This window comes from Agelaius phoeniceus, chromosome 21, assembly GCF_051311805.1.
Source record: "Agelaius phoeniceus isolate bAgePho1 chromosome 21, bAgePho1.hap1, whole genome shotgun sequence".
NCBI lineage: Eukaryota > Metazoa > Chordata > Aves > Passeriformes > Icteridae > Agelaius > Agelaius phoeniceus.
The window spans coordinates 1127265-1155052 of record NC_135285.1 but is presented as its reverse complement, the minus strand read 5'-3'; the positions used below and the strand labels follow the sequence as shown (position 1 = coordinate 1155052).

General features: G+C 49.7%; 1 protein-coding gene across 15 annotated transcripts in view; it reads left to right on the top strand.

The window, feature by feature from the left end:
* The first annotated feature begins 5034 nt into the window (after positions 1-5034).
* The window catches only part of ZNF618 (zinc finger protein 618), a 150693-nt gene continuing 127939 nt past the window's right edge, over positions 5035-27788 (top strand). For 8 of the 15 annotated variants that reach the window (XM_077188960.1, XM_077188966.1, XM_077188957.1 and 5 more), the window contains exon 1: positions 5037-5399. In XM_077188960.1, the coding sequence (XP_077045075.1) occupies positions 5349-5399 (51 nt within the window). In that variant the 5' untranslated portion in view covers positions 5037-5348. Of the gene's footprint in view, positions 5400-27788 lie in introns of all 15 variants that reach the window. The other 7 variants (XM_077188959.1, XM_077188955.1, XM_077188964.1 and 4 more) reach the window with 3 other exon arrangements.

Genomic DNA, 27788 nt, shown 5'->3' with positions numbered 1-27788 from the left:
CTGGGAGGTGGCCATTTCATTATTTGTTGAAGGTAGAAGGAAGCTCTTTGTTGTAGCAATAAACCTCTCCCTGTCAGCAGAAATGTGTTGTGTGGTCATTAAATAGTGGGGAACAGGTGTCCCATGGTTTGGGATTTTATTGCTTTGTAGTTTGCTCTGGAAAGTGTCATGTTTATACAATCCTAATGCTTTTAAAACCAAAGGTTTCTCGTTTTATATAGGTAAAATACACGCTCACATGCTTGTAAATGCTCCCACACCCTGGCATTTGCTCCTGAAATTCAGCTGCATCCTGAGCCTGCACAGCTCCAGCCTCTTTGCTCAGGAGTAGCAAAGCCCCACCTGCATCCCAACTCTCACCATCAGCTCCACAGTCAGAGGCATGGGCTCTCCCTGGAATTTCCCCAGGACATGGCTTTATTGGCATCACCCAAACAGAGCCCATCCCAACGACTCAGGCACTGCGATTTCTGACAAGGCTTTGATGCACTTGAAGGACTCATTAATTGTTGTGCAGGGAAAGGTTTTGTACCTGAATTGAATGTTTTTGGAGCCCCTGTTGTCCACAGTTGGTTTTCAGTGCGTTCAGTCCATTGCAGAGATCCCCAGTCTGTGCTGCAGCTCTCACTGGTGCAGATCCTTTCGAGTGCTCAGGGTGCACAGGGTCCTGGCAAAGGAAGGGATGAAAGTGACCACAGCTGGAAAAGGAAGGAGCAGCTCAGTGCTGACAAGAACAAATACAATCCAACATTTCCTTTCTGTATAACCATTGGCAAACACTTCTGATGAGCTTTAATGCCTCAGAGCGAAGCAAACAGACGGCGACGGGGTCAGGAAGAGTGAAGTGGGGATTTATTTTTTTCTGCTGGTCTCACAAATATCTTTGCAGATAGCAGTGATTATAAATAGTCCTTTGGCCATTTCCTGACCGTGGTTTGCCGACTCTTCCTTATTTATAGCAGTGATGAGGAGTGTTCAGCGTTTTGCCCCAGCACGGGGTTCAACCTCAGCATTTTGGGCACAGATTCCAAACTTCAGAGTGGGCACTGGATCAGAGGGAAGCCCACATCCCTCAGGGATAACTTTTGGCCCAGATGTCTGAATGCTCTGATGGATGAAGGGCATTGTGAGCTCTAGATTTACTTAGGAAGACTGATACCAATAATTTCCTCCTCCAGACTATTGAGCACATATCCCACAGAGAGGCTCCTCACTAGAATCAGCACGAGTGCCTTATGCAGGATCCTCATCACCTCTCTGGGCTTTGCCTCCACTGTGTTGTATCTTTGTCCTCAGGTGAGCTTTCATAAAATCACAGAATATCCTGAGCTGGAAGGGATTATGGATCATCAATCCAACCCCTGTCCCTGCCCAGCCCCTGTCCCAGCAACCCCAGCCTGGGCATCCCTGGCAGCGCTGCCCAAAGGCTCCTGGAGCTCTGGCAGCCTCGGGGCCGTGCCCATTCCCTGGGGAGCCTGGGCAGTGCCAGCACCCTCTGGGGGAAGAACCTTTTCCTAATATCCAACCTAAACCTCCCAACTTTTCCAAAATGGAGTTAGCTGTGGACTGTAATGCCCTTCCAGGGGCTAAGTGACATCTCCCCCTGACTCATTTGCCCAGCAGCCTGTCCCTGCTACCACCATCCCTGACCTCACAGCTCGAGCAGAAGTCCAGGCTGCAGCAAGCAAACTCCAGGACACTCCATCACCTCGGGATGGATGCTGGGCAGGCTCTGACACTCACACAGAGTAGCAACTGTTAGTGCTGCCTGCCTTACAAACAGCCTATGGGAGTACAGGAGAATACAGCACAGTAAAAGATTCTCAAGTTTGCAGAACCAGCCCTTGCATGAATGTGCATTGTCACGATCTTTAATCATATTATCACTTAGGATTACTGCAGCCAGGACACCCTCACCAGCTCATGGGAGGTGGGTGTCCTACCAGGATGGCATTCCCAGTCTGAGATGACTACAGAGCTTTTCTGGGAAGGTGAAAGCGTTGCTGCTGCTTCATCTTAAGGGTAGGAAAGGAGGGAGAAGTCACTGAATTACATCTGGCAAGCCCAGTGCCGTGCAGATGCTGATGTCCCAGGAGGAACTCAACCTTTCCAGGCTAGGAATCCCACAGAGGTGTGAGCACCACTGTCCTCTCTGCCTGCAGACATCAGAAACTGGAGTAAGAAAAGTGATTGACCTTTCTTGTAAAGCGTGTTCTGAAATGTGGTCTGGAGAGCTCCTGGCGGCAATGGGCTGTCAGTCGCTGTTACCCAGCGAAGGTCTGAGGGCACTTCAAAATAAGGATTGGGTTTTCAGGCTTTGGTCACTGATCATAAGGAAGTTTTGAGAGACAAAGCCAAAATTTGGTACCAGTCAGGACAGAGGAGTCCATTGGATGTTATGGGAGTGGCAAGACTAAAACATCTGTCCCAAATAGGTCACCTCATCAGAAGGGACTTCAGCCTGAGTGACCTGATGAGTATCTCACTCTGCCAGGAATAAAACACGCTTGGAATTTCCCAGACCTAATCCATAGAAATTTCCTGATCAAGAATTTCTTGACTTGCAGAATTTCTGCATTGGACCTCACCCCATCAGAGGAGAAGGGAAGTCCCTCAGGCAGGAGAGGTCACCAGTGATGGTGTTTGTTGTGTCCAAACAGCACGAGAATGGCAGCAGGGACACAGGCAGATTCTAAGGGCTGGTTTCACAAAGCCAGGACCAACCAGCAGCCAAATCCCTCAGGTGGGAGGCTTTGAACTCTCAGATCTGACCCAGAACTGGAACTCTCCCCTGTGGACCCCCAACCCCTCCACCCAGAGCAACATCTGTGTTTGCTGAGCAGTCAAAGCAGACGGCAAAGCCATTGCAAAAACACGCATGACAGAGAAGATCTGTTGGGGTCTCCGTGAGTTTCACAGTTGGCTCTCCTTTTCTGCATCTATTCTGTCTCCATGACCAGAAGAAATGGGAGGTTTGGGCTGAGGAAGCTTGGACAGCTCAAACCTTGTCCTTCCAGAGGGAAGAGGGTCCCCAAAAGAAGGTGAAGGTTTGATTTATCGTGGACATGGGAGGCAGGAGGCTTTTCCATGTTACAAATGGATCAAATGGAAGCAAAACAGGGTCAGGCTCAAAGTGAGAAGGTGACGAATGGTTGGCCAAGTCACCATGAGCTGTGATGGGTTCTTCAGTGCTGAAGAAGCTTCAAAGCACCCAGGAATGCCTTGAAATGTGCCCTCAGCCACCAGGAACACAGCGGGGCAGGCATCTTTTACCTCCAGGCTTTGGCTTTTGGAGGTCAGTGAGCAGGTTTCCAGAGACAAAGGGATGTTGAGGGTATCTCCAAGCTTCTCCCCATCCTGCAAACTCCGTGTCAAAATGGCATTTTCCCCCAAACCCTCCTCAAACATTTGTTAAACACCACATTTTGCTTTAGTCTGCTCCATGGGGGATTCTTTCTGGCTGTGCTTCATGCCAGCGCTGGGGCTGAAACCTTGTGAGTGGTTTCTGCTCTTGACTTCCCACATCCCTTCTAAGTTCATTCGGAAAACATCTTCCCTTGCCCAACGTCTCCACCAATTCCCCTGCCCCTTTGTTTTTATTTAGCTCTGTAATTACATTATCTGACCGTATAGCGATTTGGAATGAAATCTGCATAAAAGATATTAAGAAAAATAAATCTGTGTTTTGCAATATCTTTGAAGTTATCTTTAGGTTGGGCAACAAGAGCAAAATCAGCATTTGGCTTTCTACAAATCCTTGGTTTTGTGGAGCTCTTGGGAAAGAGGGTTTCATGGGCTGGGGCAGGAAAATTCACAAGTTCAGATTATTTTATTAATACTATTAATAACTATTTTTGGCACTGCTTCAGAAGGAAGAAAACACCAGGTATGTATGAGATGTAATTATGTTTATAGTTAATACTGTGTGCTTTCCAGGGCAAGAAAAGCACAGATTTTTTTTCCCTTTCTTTTTGGAGGAAATTAACAAAGTCTGCTGATGAAATTAAGAAAGTTTGCTGAGCAGCAATGAGCATTATGAGCACGTACTGAGGAACAGCTCTTTGTGGAGGGACAGGGGGTTGGGATGAGTTTTGTGTGAGGGTAGAGAAAGGCTTTCCCCTGTTTTGTGTTGTGGCAAAACAACTCTCAAACATGAGAGGACCAAGAGCTGGGAGCTACAAGGCTAAAAGGGCAGGGGGTGATTTCAGCCCTGGGTGTGCTGTGGGGGAAGGAAAGAGTTGGGGGACAGGAGGCAGGGGTGATGCTGCCCAAGCCATTTGGACAATCATGAAATCTGAGACTTTTTTGAGATGGAAGAAACCAACAAGGATCATCGAGTCCAGCTCCTGTCCCTGCCCAGAGCCCCCAGCAACCCCAGCCTGGGCATCCCTGGCAGCGCTGCCCAAAGGCTCCTGGAGCTCTGGCAGCCTCGGGGCCGTGCCCATTCCCTGGGGAGCCTGGGCAGTGCCAGCACCCTCTGGGGGAAGAACCTTGCCCTGAGCTCCAGCCTGACCCTCCCTGACACAGCTCCAGCGGTTCCCTCGTGTCCCTTCTGGCGGGTCATCTGTCCCCTCTCACCCCGCGTCCCCTCGGATGCCGCTTCGTCCCTAGACCCTTCCCCACGTGCTCAGTGAGGTGTACGAGGGGTACGAGGCCTGGGGAAGCCGTGCGGGACCCGGGCTGTGCCCGCAGCTCCCACCTGCCGGGCTCTTGCCCCCTGCCCGGCCCGGGGGCCCCCGGGGCTCTCCCCGCGCTGGGCCGGGGTCCGCGGGGCCCGGGCCGGGGTCCGCAGCCCGCACACGCACCCACCGCGGGACACCTCCCGGGGGGCGCCGCAGCGCGGAGCGGCCCCACGGCGCCGAGCGGCCCCGCGCCCGCCGGGCGGCGGCCGGGCCGGGCCGGGCCGGGCTGCGCGGTGCCCGGCGCGGGGGCGGAGGGCAGCGCGGGGCCGGCCGGGCGGGCGGCGGGGCTCCCGCGCCGGGCCAGACTCAGCCCCTTTCTCCCGGCGCCGCCGGCTGCGAGCGCGCTGCGGCTGGAGCTGCCCCCAGAGCGGCTCGTGATGGCGGCGGCGCGGGCTCGGCAGCGGGAGGCGCCCGCCCAGCCCTGCGCGCCGCGCCGCTAGCGGCAGCGCCCGTGCCCGCGGCGGCCGCCCCGGCCCATGCCCCGGGGGGAAGGGGGGCTGCAGCAGCCCGGCGAGCCGCCCACCCGCGCAGCGGGGGCATCGCCCCCACTCGCCGCTCCTGGGAGGGCGGAAAGGAGGCAGCGGCGGCGGCGGCGGCGGCTTTGTGCGCGGCGGGCGGATCGCAGGCCGCGGCGGCGCGGGGCTCGCCTGCTCCCGCCCCAGCCCCATGAACCAGCCGGACGGCTCCGCTCCGGCGGCGGCGGCGGCAGCAGCGCAGGTACGCGGCGGCCGGGCGGCGTGTCCCCGGGGGGAGGCGGAGGGAGCGGGGAGGAAGGGAACGGAAGGGAAGGGAAGGAGGGAGGGCGGCAGCCGCAGCCGCCCCGTCGCGGAGCCCCGGCGGCGCTTTGGCGCAGTGCGCGGGGGCAGCGCCGGCAGCGGCTCCTTGGACCCCGCGGTGCCGGAGCCCGCGGCCGCTCGGACCGGGCGGAAAACAAAGCGGAGCTCAGCAGCCATGTCGGGGACGAGCCGCCCCTCGGCCCGGCCCGGCCCCGCACCCCGGCCCGGCCCGGCCCGGCCCCGCCGCGCTCCGCGCCCCGAGCCCCTTCCCGGCCCTTTTTCTTTTTCTTTTCCTTCTTTCTTTTTTTTTATTATTTTTAATTTTTTTTTAATTTTTTTCCTCCTTCTCTTAATTTTTCCTCCGGAACGTTTTGGTTTTTTTTCCCCCCCATTTTTTTTTCCATTAAAACGACGCCACCTAGAGGAGACTATTTCGTAAATAAAAAAAAAAAAATTAAAATTGAAAAAAAAAAAAGGAAATATTCTGCTATTTCTAAATTTTTTCCCAGAAAGTTGGGGCTGGATCTCCCAATGTTGGGGTTCCTCCGGCAGCTTCCGCAGCGCCCCGCAAATTTCGTGTTTGTCCCTTTGGAGCCAAAGCCCAGTTTATGGAAATGAAAATTAAACAGGAATTTGAATGAATTCAGGTTTTTCTCCCTCCACCCCCATTTTCTGGAGAAAAACGGAGCCTGGGAGCAGCAGAGTGCTGGGAAAGGAAAGTGAGTCAAGTTTTTGGTGGGCCCCCCCGGGTGAGCTGCAGGGAGGGATTAGTTTGGGAAAGTGGGAGAATTGCTGTTCCGGAGCAATTAGGAATTGGGCTTCATTGTAATTTTGAACTTGTGCAGCAAGCTCTGCCAAAACTCAGGGTTCATTTTTTTTTCCGTTTTTGCTGCAGTGCTTAAAGTTATTTTGTTTGAAATGAGGAGTTTTGCAGGAAAATGAAGAACCCAGAAAATTTGCTGTGGACACACCCAAATTTTTTTTTTTTTTTTTTTTTTTTTGTGATTTTGGATTTCATGCAAAACTGCTGTTAAACAATGAGGTTCTAAACGCAGTCCAAGAAAACACGAGGACAAGCAAAATTAAGAGTCGAATGTCAGTTTTATTTTAGAATTTCTTGGCTTTTTGGATGATTTCTCCTGGCATAATTAAAACAGTTTCCAGCATTTAATTTCCTACTTCTTTTGTAGAGAAGAAAATTTCCATACTATGGTTTTTAGGTTTTTTTTCCCCTTCTTTTTTTAAACACACTGTAATAACTCCATGTCCTATGGCTCACATAAATCTAATATTTACACAGGTTTATTATAAGGTCCGCCATGATATTATGAATATGCATAATTAACAATATTGTGAAAAAATAATTGCAGATTTTGTGATTTTCATTTTTTTTCAATTTGAAGTGCCTTTAAAGGGCTCAGCCATGATATTTTTCACAATTTCAAAATCCTTTTTCCCCTTGACTGTTAAAGCCTTGCTGGAGTTTGAATTGAAATTTTTTTTTCATTATTATTTTTGGTGGGGTTTTTCTTAATTGTTTTGTTTGTTTGTTTGTTTTAAATGCTGTCCTATCCCTATTATTTTGCTGTTACAGAGTGCCTGTGAGTTCTGGACTGTGCACACACTGGTTTATTATTGTAGGGTTGCCCTTGAATACTGGGGTCTTGGTATTGATCTTTTTAAAAATAAATAACAAAAGAGCACTGAAACATGCATTGTTTCAAGAAAAAAGCAATCTAGGAGAGCTACATGGCCTTTCCACCCAAAAGTGGGGGAGGGAGAGGAAAGGAAAGATTAGGTCAACATTGAGTTTTACCAACCTTGACACAGTATCCTCTCTAAAATGGGGACAAAATAGCAAGATGGCTGGCTCCACAGCTGCAGCAGTTTGGATTTTTTTTTTTTTCTTTTTGAAAAAAAGCATTTTTAAATTTTAAACTCCAAAGTGAATTTCTGGAGCTGCCAGGCACCCACTAGCAAAGGCTGAAATCTGGGTGCTGCACAAAATAAAATTAAATTTCAAACCAGAATGAATTTTTAATTTTGAATCTCAAACCCCTGAAAAGTTTTTTTTTTTTAATTTTGATTTTTTGTTTGGTTTTGATTTTCTGTTCCCTGTAATTTGATATTTGATGGAAATCAGAAAGGAATGGCTGGTGAATTCAGGGTTCAGGGGCTGTTTTCACTTTTCTCCCCTTTATTTGTTTCATGTTTTGAGTTTTTCAAAGGGGGGGGAAATGGAAAAAATTTGCAAAGCAGGATAACTCTTGGGTGGAGGAAGAAATACTCCGAAATGTCAACTCCATATTTTTATTTTTGCATTTATTTGCCCCCAGCCCCCCCGAAGGGGACCCACCCTCTTCCTGAATCCCTTTTTTAGCAAATAATGGAAATGCAATGGAGCGGGAGGCCGGTGCCAGCCCGGCAGTGGTGCACTTAGAGCCGGGTGGCACATCTGGGTAAAAATTACACACAATGCTCCAAATTGGATTAAACAATCCTGGAGAATATTTTATTCATGGTTTCATCCAGGAAGCTGTAGCCTGGTGGCTTTTCCATATTCTTACCCTCCAAGAATTCCCTTCCTTGAGCTGCACCCCAGAACTTTTACTACAATACCATTGTACCCCAAGAAAGTGTCCAGCTGTAAATTTTTTTTTTTTTTAATTTTAAGATTTCATACATTTTTTTCTTGTGCGAATCAGACCTTTTGATGCTGCTTTTCCTTTGCCCTGCCACACTCCCGGAGATGTGGGGAGCATCCCCGTGGATTTGGGATTTGGGATTTGGGGGGGATGCACCGATGGGTGCTGCATTTTAATTAGAATTAATGACCAAGCCTCAGCTCTGGGGTGCCAGTGCCAAGTGTGGCCATGATGCCTTTTGAGTTTCTCGTGAAGCAGAGGGGTTGAACAGGGGAGGCCTGGGCTGGAGGTGTTCCCCGCCGTGCTGGGGGTGCTGTGTGTGCCCTGCAGCGCTGGGGGCGAGGCCGAGTCCTCCTGCACGGGGATGCTCTGGGAACTGCAACCCTTCCCATCTTTAACTCCCTGGGGAGCTGCAGCTTTCCAGCACCAGCTCCTGCTGCTGGCATGTAATGGGTCTGAATCTCACCTTTCTGCCTGTCCTTCCAGCACAAACCTGCTCCTGCCTGGAAAAGATTTCATAATTTTTCATTGCAGTCTGCCTTCAGGGGGATTTTTTTTCCTTTTTTTTTTTTCTTCTAGAAAGTTGATCAATATTTTATCCTTTTCAAAATTGCTGTTGGCAGCCTGGAAGGGGAAGGGGAGGGAGGGAGCTCAGTTGAGTGATACCAACAGATTTCTTGTGACATAACTGAAATGTATTTTTTAAAAAAGAAAAATTTCCAGGACCTCATTTTCAGTGACATATTTTCATTCCAGAATGAAAACAGACATAATATTATTAAAGTAGTAGATAATATTTATACAAATGCCATATAAAACCTTGGGAGGTTATTGCATGACTCCAGGATAATTTAAATATATATCACTGCCATAATGCAACGCTGGGAATAGTTCAGTTCACGGGTGCAGTCACGTGGCCCCGGTGATGCACAGTCAAGTTTGCAATTATGCAAGTGCAGGAGTGAAATTAGAGTGGAATTAGTGTTCTAAAAATTAGATTAATTTAATTTTAATTTTATTTTGCAGGGGAGAGGGTTGAAACCTGCTCTAAGAGTCATGCTGATACAGAGTCAGGATTTGTGCCTGCTGGGCCAGGGCAGCTCAGGCTGAGCTCAGGGCAAGGTTCTTCCCCCAGAGGGTGCTGGCACTGCCCAGGCTCCCCAGGGAATGGGCACGGCCCCGAGGCTGCCAGAGCTCCAGGAGCCTTTGGGCAGCGCTGCCAGGGATGCCCAGGCTGGGGTTGCTGGGACAGGGGCTGGGCAGGGACAGGGGCTGGGCTGGGGGATCCTGGTGGGTCCCTCCCAGCTCAGGAGGTTCTGTGGGTCAATAATTCTTTGGATGCTCTGACTGTTCAAGGATTTTGACCTTCCCACCATGGCATGGCAGGACTTGGTACGAGGTCCTGGATGCTGCTCCTGGATGTGGTGCCCATGGCACAGCCCCCATGGACAGGTCCCCATGGACAGGTCCCCATGGACAGGTCCTCCTGGCACAGTCCCCATGGACAGGTCCCCATGGACAGGTCCTGCAGGGCCACGCTGGCTCTGGGTACGTGGCAGTGTTGGGTCCCTGGCGCTGCCCATGGAGCCCCTGTTGGCCTCTACTTGAGCATCCTCATCTTGAGCCTGGCTCAGATTTGGGGAGTGGCACAGGGGAGTGTGCCAGCCTGGCCAGGGTGCTGTGGGATAAGGGTGTGCAGAAATGTGGCCCATCCCAAGGGTTTGCTGCATCCCCCATTCCCTGTGGGTGCTCCCTGGGCTCTGTGCTTGCTCCAGTCCATGCTTGGGTCCCTGCAGGTGGTTATTTGTGTGCTGGGAGCTGTAAAACAGACAAGGGTGGTCCTGCAGATGTGGGGAGCCACCCCAAAATGTGAGTTTTGTCAGAGGTTTGCCAGATCAGGCAATATTTGTACATCATGTACCAAGTGGGGTGAGGGGAAGAGGTGCCTGGGCAGGGGCTGCCAGTGCTGCTGGAGGCTGTGCGTGTTCTTGATAAGGGATGTGGGGAAATGGCCCCAGGAGATATTTATTTCTTGCAATTTCCACATTTCTGTGCATCCAGCATTGTGCATATTTGGAATTTCACATTTACGGATTCCATTTGGCCATACCGTGTTTTCTGGGGAAGAAGTTTCTAATTTTTAAAGGTCTTTTATGGATTAATTGCTAGTCATCTGCCTCCTTTTTTCTTTTGTTTGGTTCCTTGAATGTCTCTTGATTATTTTGTACTATGTGATGCCAATTTAGTGGTTAACTAGTATGCAAACTACATCTGGACGTGTTGACTTTGCATTAACAATCATTGATTTGTCTGGAGCAAGGGAATAGAAATGAATGCTGCTGTTTACCATGGATAGTATATGAAAAATAACCATTTGCAATGTGCCTTTCATCAGGGGCACAGGGCTCTGGTGCAGCTTGTCACAGTGGCTCTGCCTTGTCACGTGAGAGCTGAATTTTGAAACCATGGCACCAGGAAAAGGGCCTGGAGAAGGCAGGAGCTCCTGCTGTGTGGGGAAGGTGCCCTGTGTAGGAGCAGCTCCTGGTGGCTTTGGTTAGCTCTGGTGACAGTGGGGTAAAGTTGTAACAGAGGGAGTGGAAAAACACGAGTCTGTGTAGTACACAATATGTAACATATAATATACACCACATGTGTAGAGCTTTTAGCATGGGAACATAACCAAGAGGATGCAGAATTTAATAATCAAAAATAATAAGCAGAAGGTTGAGTTGGTGGTGGTTTCAGCAACAGCTGTTTCTCCCCAAACCCCGTGGCTGCAGCTGTGTGGAGGGCTCTGGATGGAGCAGGGTTTGGTGCCTGCTATCCCTGCTGGCCCTGGGGAAGCTGGGATGTGGCTGTGTCTGTTCAGGTGACCCTGGCATGTGGGAGGCATTGCTGCACACTTGTGTCTCCTCTGGAAGAGGGGAAAGGCTGAGCAGATGCTCTCTCTGCAGAGGAGGTCTCTTCCCAGGATGTGCTGAAGACATCAAAGCTGCTTTGCACTCACTCCTTGGTGTTCCAAGGCACAGTCACAGTGGTCCCTTGGTTGAGCTTTGATGGTCAGACCTTGAGTCCATTGGATCCACTCATCCCTGGACCTTTTCTGTCCCCTGCTGCTGGTGGGGCAGGATGCTCAGTGTCAGTGTTGGTCATCCTTTGGGCTGGGCTCAGCAGTGAGTTTCTTTCCACACTGAAATTGCTTTGCTCATGCTGGAACATGCGTGTCAGAGCCCAAATGATGGACACAGGTCATCTGAAATGTGGGGTTTGCACTCCAGCACTGCTGAGAGTGTAAATGCACAGAGAGGTGCAGGGCAAGCTGCATGGTGGCTGAGCTACTTGGGTCTCACTTGTTGGATTCTCCCAAAGTGATCAGTGGCAGAAAAAAGAGATTAAATCAAGAAAATTCTCCCCTGTGCTCATTGAAAGTGCAGAGAAACTTTGTATTCTGAGCGGTGCATTTGGGCAAGGAGGCAGCATGGAGGGCACGAGCAGCATGGCAGTGACACAGGTAGATTAGAATCCATCCCCTTAATTAAATAAACCCTCTCTGTACCCATGGAGAAGACTTCTTGTGCTGTGTGTTTTCCAGATTTTTGGCACTTGAGTGGCAGTTAGCTCTGGTTCACTGACCGGGCTGTGAGGGCTTGTGCCAGCACGCTGGGAGCTCTTGCTCCAGCTGGGATGCTGCCTGGGCCAGCCTGGGGGCAGGGGCAGGGTGGGGGGCACAGGGCATCTTCTGCCTGCCCTTGATGGGGTCAGACCTGCTGGAACCCCTGCCTGTGCCTCCCTGGCTGTGGGGGACTCTTGGCCCAGGCCAGGGCAGAGTCCCACCCTGGCAGGTGGTGGCACTTGTGGTTGGTGGGGCTGTGCTGCCTCTGGAGAAGCTGGAGGCCTTGTGGCTCTTCTGGGGTGAAACTGCAGAGCCCTGGGTCAGCCTGACATGGGGCTGTCCCCGTGGGAAGGGCCAAGGGTGGCCAAGCCTTGTGCTTTTTGGTGGTGGGAGCAGTGTCACCACACCAGTTCCTCTGCTAGAACAGCTTTCTTTGGGAGTCCCTCCCTTTATTTCCCTCACCTGTATTTCCAAGGCACTCCAGTGTGTGCTTAGAAAGGTTTCTCTGCTGTACTGTACTGCAAAGATTTAATTATATAGGCAAGGCTTTCCTTGCTTGTGATTCCCAGCACTCCTGCTTGTTTCATGTCTATGTTTGGCTGGTGAAATGTGGAAAATAAGGCTGGAAGTGGAGAAGTAGAGACTGGAGAATTTGCCTGCACTGATAAGGGGCTGACAAAGGGAAACATGAATGTCAGAGTGTGGAGCAGAGAGGAGCTGCTGGAGCCTGGAGGAGCTGCCATAGGTATTTGAGGGATCAAAATGCTGTGTTGGTGCATGTGGATGTGCCTGGGACACTCCTGGATGCAGTGAGGTTCTTGGGTGGGTCTGGGATGCTCTGAGGGATGTTGGGTCCATGCTGTGCCTGGGCCAGGAACACAGGAGCTCCGTGGTGTTTTCTGCCCTGGTTTAGAAATCAGGGTTGTTATCACAGAAGGTTTGATATCTCAGCAACTGACAGAAGTGAGAGCAGCCAGGTATGTCAGACCTTCCCAGTGGCAGTGAGCTGAGCCAGGCTGCATGGCCAAACGTGCTCATGTGCCAGTGCTGGTGTCCCGATGGCACCACTGTGTCTCCAGGCTCTTCAGGATTTAATATTTGTTGTGATTTCATTTTACTAGATACACACAGGCAGCAGTAATCTTATGGAAGTTCATTTTTTGCTCTGTGTGGGTGTAGGTATCCTTTCCTGCCTGAAAATAGCAGCAGAAGTCAGTTTTCAGGAGTTGGGTGTGCTTGCGTTGAAGGGCCGTCATTTACTGCTTCCAGTATGTTGAGAACAATTTTAGTGCAAGTATTTAATTGCTTTAGACCTATTTTTAGAAATATTAAACCTCAGTTTTCAGAACTGCATCCAAAGCCAGCAGCTCTGCTGGTGTGGGAGAGCCAGGAGGGGAACCTGGAGGAAAACCTGGAGCGACGTGGGCTGGGAGCAGGGCAGGGCAGGGGTGCTGCAGAGCCTTTGGGGTGCACCCTTGAAATCAAGTTGTCTGTGTTTTGGTGAGATTTTTTTTTTTACTACTATTCTATTTACTTGGTTACACGAGGAGAGAATGAATGAATGAAACCCGTTTCCAGCAGATTTGTACAATTTCTTGAGTTAAGTCTGCAGGCTGGTGGCTGGAGCTTGGAGGCTGAGCTGGGAGCATCCAGAGAACAGCATGCAGGCAGCCCCAGTAGGGCTCTGGCTCCAAACCCAAGAATAGCTCCTGCTTTTCTGGGTGTAAATCTGTCACTTGAGGTCTGATGTGCCTTACTCTGTGGGCTGCAAATCCTGAGCTTTCACTGGCATTTGTGAGATATTTGTGATTTTGAGGGTGGGAAGAGAGTTGTAAGAAGGCAGGATAATTATTGGCTGGGAATAAAACACCTTTTTGAATTTGGGCATGCATTTTGGAAACCTCTGTAGGGAGGGATGGCTGGATTTGGATCAGGCTGGTGGCAGGGGGATCTGAAAATCCCCTTGGGAATCACTGGGATTTCTCTTTGCATTTAGGGGATGCTGTTGAAGATGCTGAGGGGCAATGGCAGTGGCAGTGACACCAGGGGACAAGCTGGGACCTGGCCTTTGGTGGCCTTGGGGTTGCTGTTGGGACTGGCAGGGCTGGAGTTGGACTTCACCAGGGAAGGAATTAATGAATGACCACCAGGAAGGTTGCCCTGGGGTGTGTTTTGACTTGGCTTCATGGCATCTCTCTGTTTATGGTTAGTACTACTGGGATTACGGCACATTAACTCAAGGGAGGCATACTTTTACTTTCTTACGTGCCTTTATTTTAGAGGCCTTTAAATTTGGCTGGTTGGTGATAACAGCAGTTGGAATTGGCATTTCTGCTCCATGGGGTTTGTTAGGACGTGCCAGAGACTCAGCCTGGCAGGGGAACCGCTGTGCCTGGAGCTGGGGAGGGCACTGGATGAGAAATAAAAATGTAAATGTACCCAGAGAGCCACACTGCATCCCGAGGGGCCTGGGAGCCCTGCTGCTGTGCTGCTCCTGGGGCTGCTGGCAGATGCCAGGGGATGTGGCAGAGTCCCCTGAACATTTATTGGAGAACAGCACCGCAGAGGGTGCTGGCACTGCCCAGGCTCCCCAGGGAATGGGCACGGCCCCGAGGCTGCCAGAGCTCCAGGAGCCTTTGGGCAGCGCTGCCAGGGATGCCCAGGCTGGGGTTGCTGGGCAGGGACAGGGGCTGGGCTGGGGGATCCCTGTGGATTTCTTCCATCTGTGGATATTCTCTGTGATCCACATGGAGGGGAGAGCAGTGCCCTTTGTAAATGTCAATTAGAAAAAAACCTCAAAATTCAATGAGGTCCCTTTTCTTGAAATCTTGCATGTATTTAAATTTTTGGTGGTTTTTTTTTGTTTTTGTTTTTGTTTGTTTTGTTGTTGTTGTTGGGTTGTTTTTTGTTTGGTTTTTTCTTTTTTTCCTATATAATCTGATTTGGTTTAGTTGCCAGAAAGTAGATTTGCTGAGAGTGCTGCTGCGTTTGCTTTTGGTTCCTGATAAGGTGGAGGAGATAAGTCCCACGTTGTGGCTGTTTGTTTGTGTGAGTGGGAAATGTTTGTGCTTCCCTCCTCTGACAGGGAGCTCCTGCCATCCTCCTGCAGCATAAACACTGCTTGTGATTGGAGTTCATTATGTGAGATTTAAAATGTATAAAATGAAATGTTCCTGTCTGCTTTAAGCAGACATATGTCTATGGTTTGCAAATTAACCTAATTAAATATATATGTAGAAATTTATGATATTCAGCTCCTAGCACAAGGTATGCAATTAGCATCCTTGCCAGCAAGGAATTTTCCATTTCTGTCTTGACTTTTCCTCATAGGAGATGTGGTTTGGGGTTTTTTTTAAATTTTTTTTTATTTTTAATCTTCAATCTCTAATTTTTGTTCTGCTTTGGAATTCACTTAGGGACGAGTCCTGTGGGGATTTAGGCTTGTGGTTAAATTTCCTTACAAGCAGCTCTGACTGAAGTCAGTGAAACATTCCCTAATTCCTGGGCTCCAGCCTGTCCCTTTGCCTCTGCAGGACAGGAGGAGTTTGTTTTGTTAGGAGAATATCATGAGCAAAATAGCATTCTGGAGGAAAAAATTGCATTTGAATATTTACATTTTTCAAGGCTCTTCCTTCCTCCCACCCAAAAATAGCAAAAAAAAAAAAAATTATGTCTCCTCTTGATTTATGGAATTTTCAAGTGTTTGGCCAATGTTGTTTCCAAAACACCCCATCCCTCTACCTGAACTGTCTCTATGGCAGGAGGGCCCTCACACAAGAAGTACAAATCCATTATTACAACCTCTCATTAAGCAATATTCTGGCACCAGGAATACTACTTTTAGTTCCTTTTCTGCCAAAGTGTTGGGTTGGTTGTTTTTTTTTTTAATATTTAAAGTTTGATCACGTTAGAATAGTTTCCTATGTAAATAATAATTTGGTCTATTTTGCATATCAATAGTTGACTCCATTTTCTTCACAAAAAGCCTTTTTTCCCCCATAAACATCCCCACTGTTCCAGCCCAGAAGGTACTCTTTATTAGCCAAACCAACCAAGTCATGATGTTCCCGGCTCAGCTATTTTAATGATCCCACAAACCCAAAAAAGCAGTAGGAAATTTTTCAGAAGCAAACTGCAGAAACTTTTTTTTTTCTTTCTTTTTGGGACATCATAAGTTTTCAACTTTTTGTCCAATTATTTTTGTTACATTTTTCCAAGCTTCAGGCTGTAAACTCACAGAATTTGGAACTGTTCTTTCTTCCTGGAGATTATTTAGGGGTGTCAGAGGTGGCCCAGTGCTGGGTGGAAGAGCTGAGGGCTCAGCAAACATGCTGCCTTCATTCCTAGTTTCTGTGCAAGATCTGTTGATAATTCTGCATGGGCAAGGTGAGATGTTGGATCATAACCATTTCCCCCCTTGGACACCTCCACAGGTCTCTCCTCCTGTATTTTCCTTTGACTTTGCTGCCCTGCTGTGTTTCCCATCTCTCTGTTTCAAGGCACAGGGAGTTCTGCTCTCAGCTCTGTCCCCTTGCAGGAGCTCTCTGCTCTCCCAGGTTGAGCTCCTTGGTGTCTCCTGCCCTCCCTGGGTGTTTCTGTGCCCTCTCCATCATAGGAATGCCTTTTCAAAGGCCATCAGCAGCTCTGATTCCCAGTTCTCCATCACCAGGTGTGCTGGGGTGTCCAACCCCATAAATTAGAAGAAGAAAAGGCTGGTGCAGGCTGGTTTTGGGGTTTCCTTGTGAGCCTGCAGCCTTACCAGTAGTCCCATACTCAGGTCCTTTGTAGCTCCAGCTATGGGACACATGATTTACTGTCAGAGCTGTATTTTCCACTGCTTCAGGTGTTTCTTGCTCACCTCAGTGCTGTGCCCACTTTGGAGGCTCCTCGAATCTTGTCCCAGGATGTGCTGCAGCCCCTTGGGATGTGGATTTTCCATAGCCTGGCATTACCCACCACCAAGGCAATCATTTGGATAATTGCAGCATCTGCAATTTATTTAGGCAAATAGGGGACTGAAAAATATTTGCTTTTGCTAGCTTGTGGGATTTATTTTTAGGGTTTAGCTTTGTGCTTTGGGAAGCAAAGCTGAGCCATCCTGGTGTCCCTTTTCCCTGAGGTGCTCTTTGGGGCTGTTCTGGCCACCCTGTCCATGGCACAGGAGTTTGCCTGGCTGGATCACCCTTCTTGCCCTAGTCTGCTCCCTGGTTTTGGTTTGCAGTCTCTGTGCAGGTGGATCACCAGGGGCTGTGGGTGAAGCTTTATGCACGGGCACATTTCTGTCCCCAGGCCCATGATGAGTTGCTGGTTCCATCAGAGGCCCTCAGCTGCTGCAGAGGTGCCCCTGTGGTGCCCCTGAGCCTCCTGCCTTGCCCTGGTGATTGCTGGTGGCTCATTTGGGCACCTTGGTGGGTGCTGGTGGCTCATTTGGGCACCTTGGTGTGCTCCAGGCGCTGCTTTCCCTGCGCTGTTCCCTCCCAAACCCCGCCTGGCGCTCGGAGCAGATGGCTCTGGGACCCCACTGTGATAATGAACTATTCCTGCCCTTTATTTTCCCTCTTTTAATCAGTGGTTAATCAATGAGGTGACTTTTTACTTCATCCTGTGCATGTGAAAGTGCTGTGAGTGCACTTGCCACAAGAGCCTTTGCAGAGCAAACTCTTTTGGAAGCCTTTGGAAGTCTGGGTGCACCACGCCCTGTTCTACCTGCAGCTGCCTCTGCCAGCAGGGCTCAGAACCCAGTGACTTATGGCTGCAGGAACCAGAGTGACTCCTGGTGTTCCTTTCTAATCCATGGGAACACTGACTTTTAATTCTTCTGTTTTTTGGTTGTTGTTTTTTTTTTTTTTTTTTAATTGCTGTTTATAGTAATTTTTCTGCCACGAAAATGAAGTTCTGCAGTTCCTTGGAGCCTTTTGAAACAGTGGGGTCACATTCAGTGCTAGCTGGGTCACAGGTGGACAGCAGTGATTTTGGGGGTGCTGAGTGATTTTAATAGCTTAATGCCTTTCAGACTTTTGGCTGGATGCTGTTGTGCCCTGGAGATTTTTAGTTTTTTGCTGTTAATTTTGCTAGGCAGGTCTGCAGCTTTTCCTGCAGTTTGAGGCAGATGCTCCCCTCATTCCTCATGAAGGAAGAGTCCAGGAAGGAAAGTGCCGAGCCCTGTCACAAATGAGCTCTGGTGCAAAGAAGTTGAATTTTTATCCTGTGGTTTTATCTTTCTTCAGTACTTGATTTATATCAGAATCTGGCAGATTTCTGGTTCTAGTGTGATTGATTATTAATTTTTTTTTTTCCTTCAGTGACCTGTTTCTCAAAATCTTTTTGGATTGACTTTTTTATGGCTTAAAGTATAGCTTCCTTGAGTTTATATTCTCCTAATTTGAATTTCTTTCTGAGGATGTCTTTTTATTTCTAATGGCCTTTTCGAATCTGCTGTTAAACTATGATTTTTTGTTTAACAAACCCCCTTTGGTAGGTGATAATCATCTCCAAGTTTTCCACCTCACCTGTAAGGCCTTTTAGCTGCTCCATTAACACTCTTAACAAATTTTCCTGTTATAGAATCACAGAATGGTTCCTCCTGTGAGGAAAAGCTGAGAGAATTGGGATTGTTCAGCCTGGAAAAGAGAAGGCTTTGGGGTGACCTCACTGTGGCCTTCCAGGGAGCCTGCAAGAAACATGGAGAGAGATTCTTTACAAGGGATGGAGGGACAGGACCCAGGGAATGGCTCCCACTGCCAGAGGGCAGGGTTGGATGGGATATTGGGAATTAGGAATTGCTCCCTGTGAGGGTGGGCAGGCCCTGGCACAGGGTGCCCAGAGCAGCTGGGGCTGCCCCTGGATCCCTGGCAGTGCCCAAGGCCAGGCTGGACAGGGCTGGGAGCACCTGGGACAGTGGGAGGTGTCCCTGCCATGGCAGGGGTGGCACTGGATGGGCTTTGAGGTCCCTCCCAACCCAAGCCAGTCAGGGATTCCCTGATGTGCCATGTCTGGGGACACAGTGTGGGGACAGAAGTCCTGTGTGTGGGACCTTGAGCACCATTTCTGCATCAAACTGCCTTTCACATTTGCAAGTCTCTATGGGATTGTCTGAATTCTCCTCTGACTGAAATTGTGTTTCCTGCCTTGGCAGAGACCTACAGCCTCTCTGGTGTTCCTTGGCATTTTGAGCATCCCTCTGTGCTCTGCTTTTCTGGGATGGGCTCCCAGTCCATCAGGGTTCTCTGCTACCTTCTGTCATAATAATCTTGTTTCATTTATTGGGCTGCACTTTGCTTCTCTGTCAACACAGCTCCATCATTCCCATGTAATTTGGATATGGATTGCAATGCCTTGAGCTTTTGTCTCCTACCTGAAATTTTATGAAGCTCTTCAGGGATACAGCACATTTATGACCTCATCAATAGAAAATGCTTTACTTACACTGGATGTTCCTGTTAGTTTGATTTTCTCAGCTTTAGTTTAAATAGGTTTTATATGCTGGCATCTGTTTTCACTTTGGTTTTGATGGTGTCTGGCTTACTCAAAGGGGCTCCCTTTGGCTCAGGCCCTCCTCAGCTCCCACCCTGCAGCCTGGTTACAGGTGGGATTTCACAGAAAGGTCCTGAGTTTCACTTTTTGAGGCTCTGCTGTCCTCTGTGCCATTTGCAGGCATTTTTAGCAAAGTGTGGTCTCTGCCATGAAGTGAGAGCCATAGTCTGGGCTTAAAATTGGTCTCCATGTAGGGTGCAGCTGGTGTGGGGCAGGACCCTGAGCCCCCCTCCCCTGCCTCCCCTCCCTCTCTTGCAGCCTGAGCTCCTGTAAGCAGGGCAGCACTGTGCTGGTGAGAATTCAAACAGAATAAAAGGGAAAAAAAGGAATATTAAGAGGAAGAGATGACAGTTATCCTTGAGTTGGAAGTTATCAAGTGCAGAAAATGGATAAAGGAAGTTAAAAACACAAGGGGAAAAAAATCTGTGACTGTCAAGGAACAGTGCAAGGAACAGTAAGAAAGTATTTGTATTAGGAACAAAAGAAATTCTAATAATGGTTTGTGTAGACTTATCACGGCTGAGGAGAGGTAAAATGCATAATAAAGCAGAAAAACTAGACATGTTTAATAAATATTGCTGTTCCCTATTTGTAAGGAGGAGGAATGATCCTCTCTCAGCCCATGTGCACAGGGGCTGAGCAGGGCAGGGCTTTCCAGCTGCTCCTTGGGGTGATGTTCCCTGGGCACTCCTGCTGGGTGTGCCCTTGGGCTCCTGTAGGATTTGGATAGTGAGATATTGGGCTCCTGTAGGATTTGGATAGTGAGATATTGGGCTCCTGTAGGATTTGGACACAGTGAGGTTATTGCAGAGGATTTGGTGCTGCTGCTGTTGTGCTGCCTTGGCCTGGCCAGGGTGGGGAGGGAGCACAGGGGAGGAGCTGGTGGCAATGTCAGGCTGGGTTTGTTCTCCAGCAGAAGGGATGCAGGGAGTGTGTCCTGAACTGGCCAAATGGCTGATTTTGTGTCATTCCCCAAAAAGCTGGTGTGAAGCAGGCTGCAAACAGGGTCTGGCATGGCCACAGGCCTTGACAGTGATGGTGAGGAAGAGAGGGAGAGAGGAAGGAGGGACTGCAGCTGCCCACAGGCAGCTGGGTCATGGAGTCGTCTCCATCGTGTGAATTTTGATTTGGATCTTGGGATTGGGCACCTGGAGGGAAGGGGCTGCATCTGCTTTTGGTGTGGGGAGAGCAGAGAGGAGCAGAAGTGCCAAACCAGGCTTTGGGGTGGGAAAGGGGCAGATGCTGCAGGGTGAGCAGCGGCGCTGAGTCTGGGAGTGGGGGATGCCAGCCATGGTTGTGCAGAGTGAGGGAACCATGTGTGAACAGCTCTTCTCTTGCCTGTGCTTTACTACATCATCCCCATTTTCAGCTCCCTCATTTCCTGTTGAAAAGTTGGAGAAGACACAGAACGTGTGAGTGGAGTGAAGCAGTCTGAGGAGTCAAAGAAAATGCTCCTTAGTGTTTGTTGTTAAACATTTGGGGACGTGCACTGTATTTTGGGAAACTCTCTGCCAAAAAAAAACCTCACTCGTTGATTTTTATCTTTATGGAGCCAGTTCTCCATGAGTTTAAAAAGCAGAAAATTAAAAAAGCAGGTAGCAGAGCCCTTGGTTTTAGCAAAGTGCATAGCAAGAAACAATACCTGGAAGCAGGATCCAAACACTGAGATGACAAAATGAAGACGCAAAAAACATTTCTAAAAGTAGGAGGTGGAAATGTTGAGCAGCAGGGCAGATTGGCTGTTAGAACAAGCTGCCAAGGGGAGCTGTGGGTGCAGCATGCTGGGTGCTGGTTCTCTGTCTCTGGAATAAGGGCTCCAGGGTTCAGAGCAGTGAGCCAGGGCAGAGCTGTGCTATGGTGTAAAGAATGGCCATTCTGTGCTTCACAAAAGATCCCACTTTCTGCCTCTGCTTTGGTGTCCTGTTTCCCAGTGTCTCAAAGCAGATGGTTGGGGAAGGATTGTAAGGAACAGAGGAAATATTGAGTCAGCTTCCCTTTAATTTACTCTCTAGGTTCCACCAAATGGACCCTAAATTATTCTCACTTCCAAACCCTACAGGATGCTCCAAACCCTCCAGACCATCACCCACACCCTGGTGCAAGCCCTTGCATGAAGTCAAAGTATTTCCAGGTGGCTTTTTCCCCCTAGAAGAGATATAACTAAAGAAATTCGTATGTAATCTCCTGTAACATTGAGCACAAAAGGATATTTGTTTACTTTTTGAGGCAGGAAATGATAATGAATGAGGTAGTTAGGGAACACATGGGGCTCAGTCATTAAACAATCTGCTTTATATTCCTAATGCAAAAGCAATGGGCTGAGAGCAGAGAGAAGAGTGCTTAGAGCAATATAGAAGAATATGGATTTTTATGGAAGCACTTGTGGTCTAGAGGAGACTCCATTCCCTCTCCCAAGGGGAAACCTGTTGTTGAAAAGAGAACCTATTGTAGAAAACCTCTTGTAGACAAAATGGGAGATATTTACAAACTGCTGCAGAGATCAGAGAGGAAATTTCCCCTAGTTGACTCTGAAATCAGGCAAAAAAAAGCAGCAACTGAGCTGAGGTGGCTGAGTGAAGATGTAAACAGTATTAGGAGCAGTAAGCAGTAGGCTTTTAAAAAGTATAAACAGTCTGGTAAGGAGGAGGATAGGAAGATCTATTAAAATAAGCAGAAGGCAGTTAAAAGGATAATTAGGAAGGCAAAAAGAAGTAGAGAAGATCTAATTGCTAAGAATATTTTGACTTCAAAGAGTTCTTTAGATATATTCAGAGCAGACAGAAGCTAGCAGAGGAAACTTGTCCCCTTAAGAGATGCCAGGGATTGGAGCAGATCTGTGAAGAGCGTGTTTGTGAATGAGCTGTTGGGTGCCTCTGGCTGGGGCTGTGCCCAGAGGGGGTGCCTGGCACACCTGTGTCCAGGACCCAGCTTGTGTCCTGTGCTGGGAGCCCTGATGAGCAAAGGGAGCTGCAGAACCCTTGGGCACCTTCACATTGTGGGGATGCTGTTTTTAAACAAAGCTAAGGTTTGTGCAGCTCCCCAGGAGCCTTGAGGTCTTCGGCTGCAGGGCAGAAAAGCCTTGTGCTGCACTCACCTGTGAATGTGGGGGTGACCCTGTGCCACAGCCAGGCCTGAAGATTTTTTCTGAGGACCTTCATGACTGTCAGGCTGGAGAAGACCTCTTAGTTGAAGATACCTTTTCCAGAAGAAGATCTTTGACCAGTCACCACGTTTTCAACCAGAGCAGACTGTTGAGTGCCATGTTCAGTCATTTCTTGAGCACTTCCAGGCATGGGGACTCTACCACTTGCCTGGGCAGCCTGTTCCTATGCTTGACCACCCTTTCCATGAGGACATTCATCCTGATGTCCATCCTGAGCCTCCCCTGGCCCACCCTGAGCCGTTCCCTCTCCTCCTGTCCCTGTCCCCTGGGAGCAGAGCCCGACTCCCTCTCCGGCTGTCCCCTCCTGTTAGGGAGTTGTTGAGAGCCACAAGGTCCCCCTGAGCCTCCTTTTCTTCAGGCTGAGCCCCTTCCCAGCTCCCTCAGCCTCTTCTGGGTCTCCAGCCGCTTCCCCAACCCTGTTCCCTTCCCTGGACACACTCCATCCCCTCAATGTCCTTCTTGATGTGAGGAACCCAGAACAGGACACAGGACTTGTGCTGTGGCCTCACGAGTGCAGAACACAGAGGGACAAATCCCTCTCTATGTTCAGCAGGCACTAAATCAGAAGGAAAGATAATGCCACAACTGAAACACATTCTGGCTGGAAGTTCATGAGTCTTGTGCATAAAAACCTGGGGACAATTTATGCAGTTTCTCACTAAGCTCACCCGATTTAGATTTTTCTGCTTTGATCAGAGTTGCTTTTCTCAGCAAGCTGCCCTTGTGGAGAGCTGGAGTGTTAGGGACTCCTTTGTATATGTAATTAAAAGCAGTCTTGTATCTTGATATCCCACTGTGGTTAATGTTTCCTTTAGAAAAATGGGTTGACTTTAATAGGCTGGGAAGACTGGGGCTTCTTCTGGTGGCTGATGCAGGGGCAGATAGGCTTCTCTCCACCTTCTTACCCTGGTTTAGAGAGGAGGATCAGCAATGCCAGGAGATCTTGTTTGATTCTGGTTTTCGTGTTTGTAAGGTTGGATTCTGTGTGTTCCCACACTAGATCAGCTGTCACAGCCTGGAGCAGGGAGGTTTTCCCAGCAATGGGCACTTCCTCTTGGTTCCACCAACGTGCCTCATCGCTGTCTGCTCACAGACATTTCTGGAGCTTGAATCCCTCCCTACTCTTCACCCAGCCGCCACCACAGTGTGGATTTCAACAAGTTTGGGAGGAAATGAGCAGTGACCCAGCGGCTGCAGCGTGTGGCTGTGCAGGGCTGCTCCCGGGGAGCTGTGGTTGCACGGGCAGTGCCTCGCCAGGGGCCGGTTCTGTGTCAGCGAGCGCCGCGTGCCTGGTGTCACATCCTCACTGCAGGCTGGAATTCGCCTGCCCGGGAATGCAACCAGACCCATTGTTCCTGGATTAGGACTTGTCCCTTGAAGCACCACACCAGTTGCACAGAGCGTGTGTGCTCAGCTGGGGGCTGCCCACTCCATCGGCTTGAATGAGGTGCCCAGCTGTGCCCAGCGTTGGTGCCACTCTCTGCACAGCCCCACAGTCCGTGTCCTTATCTCAGGGAGGGCCTCCTGGTTGTTCTTGCACAGCCCTTCCTTTCTTTGCAGGCAGTGAGGCAGCAAGACCTTTCCTTGGCATAAATGAGATCATAGAGTGGGAGAGCAGCAACCCCTGGATTCACACCTTGGGGCTCAGGTGGAAGAGCAGACCTGGTTAGCCTGGTTCCATGATGGCAGCAGGATGGTCTTTGAGCTGTTACTTTCCTCTTGGACTGGAGAAATATCTTAATTATTGAATACTCAAATTTTTCTTTTTCCAATGGGATTTGAGAGGTTTCATACTAAGGGTTACTAGCCCAGATAAGGAGTTACAGTTATAGAACTGAAAAAGCTCCTTGTGTAGAGAAAGAGCTTGAGAGTGATATTGGGCAAGTTCCAACAGGTCCAGGTGGATGTTTTCCATGTGCCCATGCTGTTTTAATATTAAACCTCTTTATTTTCACCTGCATTAAGTGCTAATGAGAGCAGGGCGTCTGTGGGGCTGAATGGGAAATAGATAAAGGAAGACGAGCACACTCTGTCTGTTGTTGTGCTCTGTTTTCCTCTTCCCTCAAATCTGATATCGTCCAACTTTGTATCTCATCCAACCAAATTATGATCAGAGGAAAATGGTAATTTGATTCAAGGGAAGAAAAGTTTAATTAAAGTCCAAAACCAGTGTGTGGGAGATATTTGTGCAAAAGTTGTGTAGATCTTGAGGAGAAGCTTTTGTCCATCAGCAGATTTAATTGGCAGCAAAAGAAGTTTTATCTTGTACTGGAAAAGAAAAAGGTTTATGGAATCCTGAAGCCACCAGCCCAGAGAAAGAGGAGATAAAAGCAGGAAATCCTGGTGGAGGGAAGGGTTTGCTGGTGAGATGTTACTGCACTGAACTGTGCTGGTGCTGGAGCTGCTCTCAAATCCCAGCTTCTGTGTCCCCCCATGCTGTGGTTGGGTGGCATCAGCTCAAATGTAAGTGAAGGAGGAAGGAAAGGGGTGGCTGAATGGTGTCTCTTAATGAGCCTTTGGGACCATGGCAGGTGGGAATGGGCTGCAGGACACTGTTGGGACTCATGACACTCAAGAGCCCTTGCTCTGGGATGACGTGTCCCTGGAGCTCAGGTCCTGGCAGAGAGGTGGTTGTGTAGACCTGCTGCCTGTAGGCGCAGTGGTGGATGAGACCAAGATGTTCCCTAAGGTGCCCTCCATGAATTGTTCTGTCACTCCTCTGTTTTGTTGGAGAGAGATTTTCCAACAGTCCTGTCCTTCAGGTTTAGTTTGTGGTGTTGCTGGTTTTGATTTGTCTCAGTTGCAGGATTTGTAGTGAAACGTTATTTCCAAAAATAAATTCTGTCCTTTGAACTTTGAAAAATTAATCCTTTTTCTTCACTTTTTTCTTCACTTCCTTGAAAGGATCATTTGGAGTTTTAAAGGCTGAGTAATGCAATTTTCAGTAAAATTCTCACTCCAGTGAGCCTTCACTGGTTGACCTGGTTGCATCAACTCTGACGAAAGCAGGCGCAAGAGCCACACCTGCACTCAGGTGCGCTGCTGGATGTGGTGTGAGCGGGGTGTAAGTGCTGCCAGCGCCGTGCTGGGCCTGGCAGGGAGTGCTGACCACCACCAGCAGCTGCTGCATCCCCCGAGATCCTCCTGCCATGCTCCTGGCCCGCTCTTGTGTCTCTTGGCACCCAGGGCAGCACCGTGGCTTTGGCCGGCGCTGCAGCCTCGCTCCCCGCTTGGCCGCGGCCGCCGGAGCGCTGCAGATGTGGTGTCAGACTACCAGACCCAGCCCAGAGACTCCTTGGCTTGGCGTACCTCTGTGGCTGCTGCTGCCTGCACGTTCAGAGGCATCCAGGATTTCCTTTAAAAATAGCTCTGTGCTTTTTATGAGGAGGATTTTCCGAGCGCAGTCTGGAGGCAGAGCAGCACGTTACAGTGTCGGGTTTGCCGGCAGCGTTACTGAATAACTGGAGGTGTGAACTCCCTCAGCCCTCGTTTGTTGGATGTTAACGACACTGAGAGTCATCCTGGGGAAGGGAGGAGTGGGTGGCAAGCAGAGCCTGAGAGATGGGAAAGGGAGCCTGGCCAAGAACACGCTGTTGCCAAAAGACCGAAGTGCTGGTCCTCTGCCTTCTGTCTGTGGTCATCTGCTGCCGATCTCACAGGCTTGTGTTAGCTGGAGCCTTCTGGGGGTTGATTTATGTCCCTAACCTTGGAAAAGCGCATTAAAAAAAAAAAAAAAAAAAGCAGGGCTTTGTGCCAGGTTGGTGAGTAACTCGGCTTGTGGGGGGAGCAGTGAGTGGGGAGCAGGAAACAGAAAGAGGAGCTGGATGGGTATGGGGAGGAAGGCAGCACACGGTACCATCAGACCACTGCAGCCACTCAGGGGCTCACCTCTCTTGTGGTGTAAGGGGATGGGGACTGTGGCATTAAAACCAGAGGACTGGAGTTCAGCAATGGTGTGCATGTGAAGGGAGAAGTTTCCTTCAGCAGCTCTCCCTGCAGTGTGGTCAGCAGCTCACAGGGACGTGGTTGAACTGCAGTGGGGTTGCTGTGACCTGGGTGGGGACGTTGCTGCAGCATCAGCTCCTTTCAGGGCTCAGCTCTGCTCCCCTCATGCTTTAAGGCATGGTGTGATTCCAGCTCAGCACCAAATCTGGAGCTGTCATCCCTGTGTGCTCACACTGGGGTCTGACTGGGCTTTCTCACACAGCTTGATAGCAGTGGCTCTGGCTTGTGTGGCATCAGCTCTTCAGCGCTGCTGGCTGAGGTCAGCTCTGGTGGAGCTGGGCACTGTGAGTCAGTGTCCAGCCTGGTTACAAGTAGTTGAAGAATAAACTGTTCCCAGGGTTGCCAGAGCCACGGACAGGAGCAGGAGCTGGGTTTGAGCCCTGGAGCAGAGCCACATCCCCCCTGCCATGCCCTACCTCCACTGGGCTGGGACCAGACCCCGCACCAGCTCCCCTCGTGGCTCTGAGCCCTGGAACAAAAACACCCCTGAGCAGTGCACTGACCCTTCCAGCTGCTGCCAGGCCTCCCCTGCATTTTTATCTCAATAATTGTATTTAATGCCTGAAGACTCTGGGAGCTTCTGCCTTGCAGCTGGAGCCATGCAGTGGCCATGGGAGCCCTTCCTTTCCAAGAAGCAGGTGGACCTTCCTCTTAGGATGAAGCCAAATGGAGAAATCTGTTTTAGGACATGCTATATAAAAATATTTGTGTCCCATCTTAGTGCTTCCCCCTGCAGTGTGTGCAGGGCTCTTGTGCCAGGTCTGAGCTCCGGGGCAGTCCTAGAATGCTCCTGAGAAGACATATGGAAGCCCTCAGGCTCTCTCCCTTTGCCCTTTCCAGCCTTCTGCCCTCTCCAGGAGCCTTGCAGCCCTGCTGCACCCTTTGGATGTTGGCTTTGAGTGATTGTTTGCTCACAGGTTGGTTCTTGAGCAGCTCCCTCAGTGCCCAGCCAGTCTGGCTCACACAGAGCTGTGGGGTCCAGCAGGGGCTCGTGTTGGGCAGCCTGACCCCACAGGCTGGATCCCAGCACCCTTGTCCTGGAGTGCCAGCAGTAATCCAGAGCTACAGCATGAGGGGGCACTGATGTCCTGTGGTCTGACCTGTCCTGTCCCAAGGGACAGGAACAAGGGAGCTTCCCTTCTTATGCTCCATTTCTTCCAAAATTTGCAGAGGTTTCCTAAGGTGCAGCTCACCAGGGGGTACAAAGGGTTGGTGACAGGAGATGGGGTTAAAGCTGCTCTCTGTTCCCAATGGGGCAGGAGGCAGCTCTGCTGGAACATGCCTTTGGTCAGCACACCACCTCAGGAAAAAGGGAAGAATCCCAGAATTAGGCAAACGTGCAGCTTCCCTGTGATGCTGTTGTTCTTTATG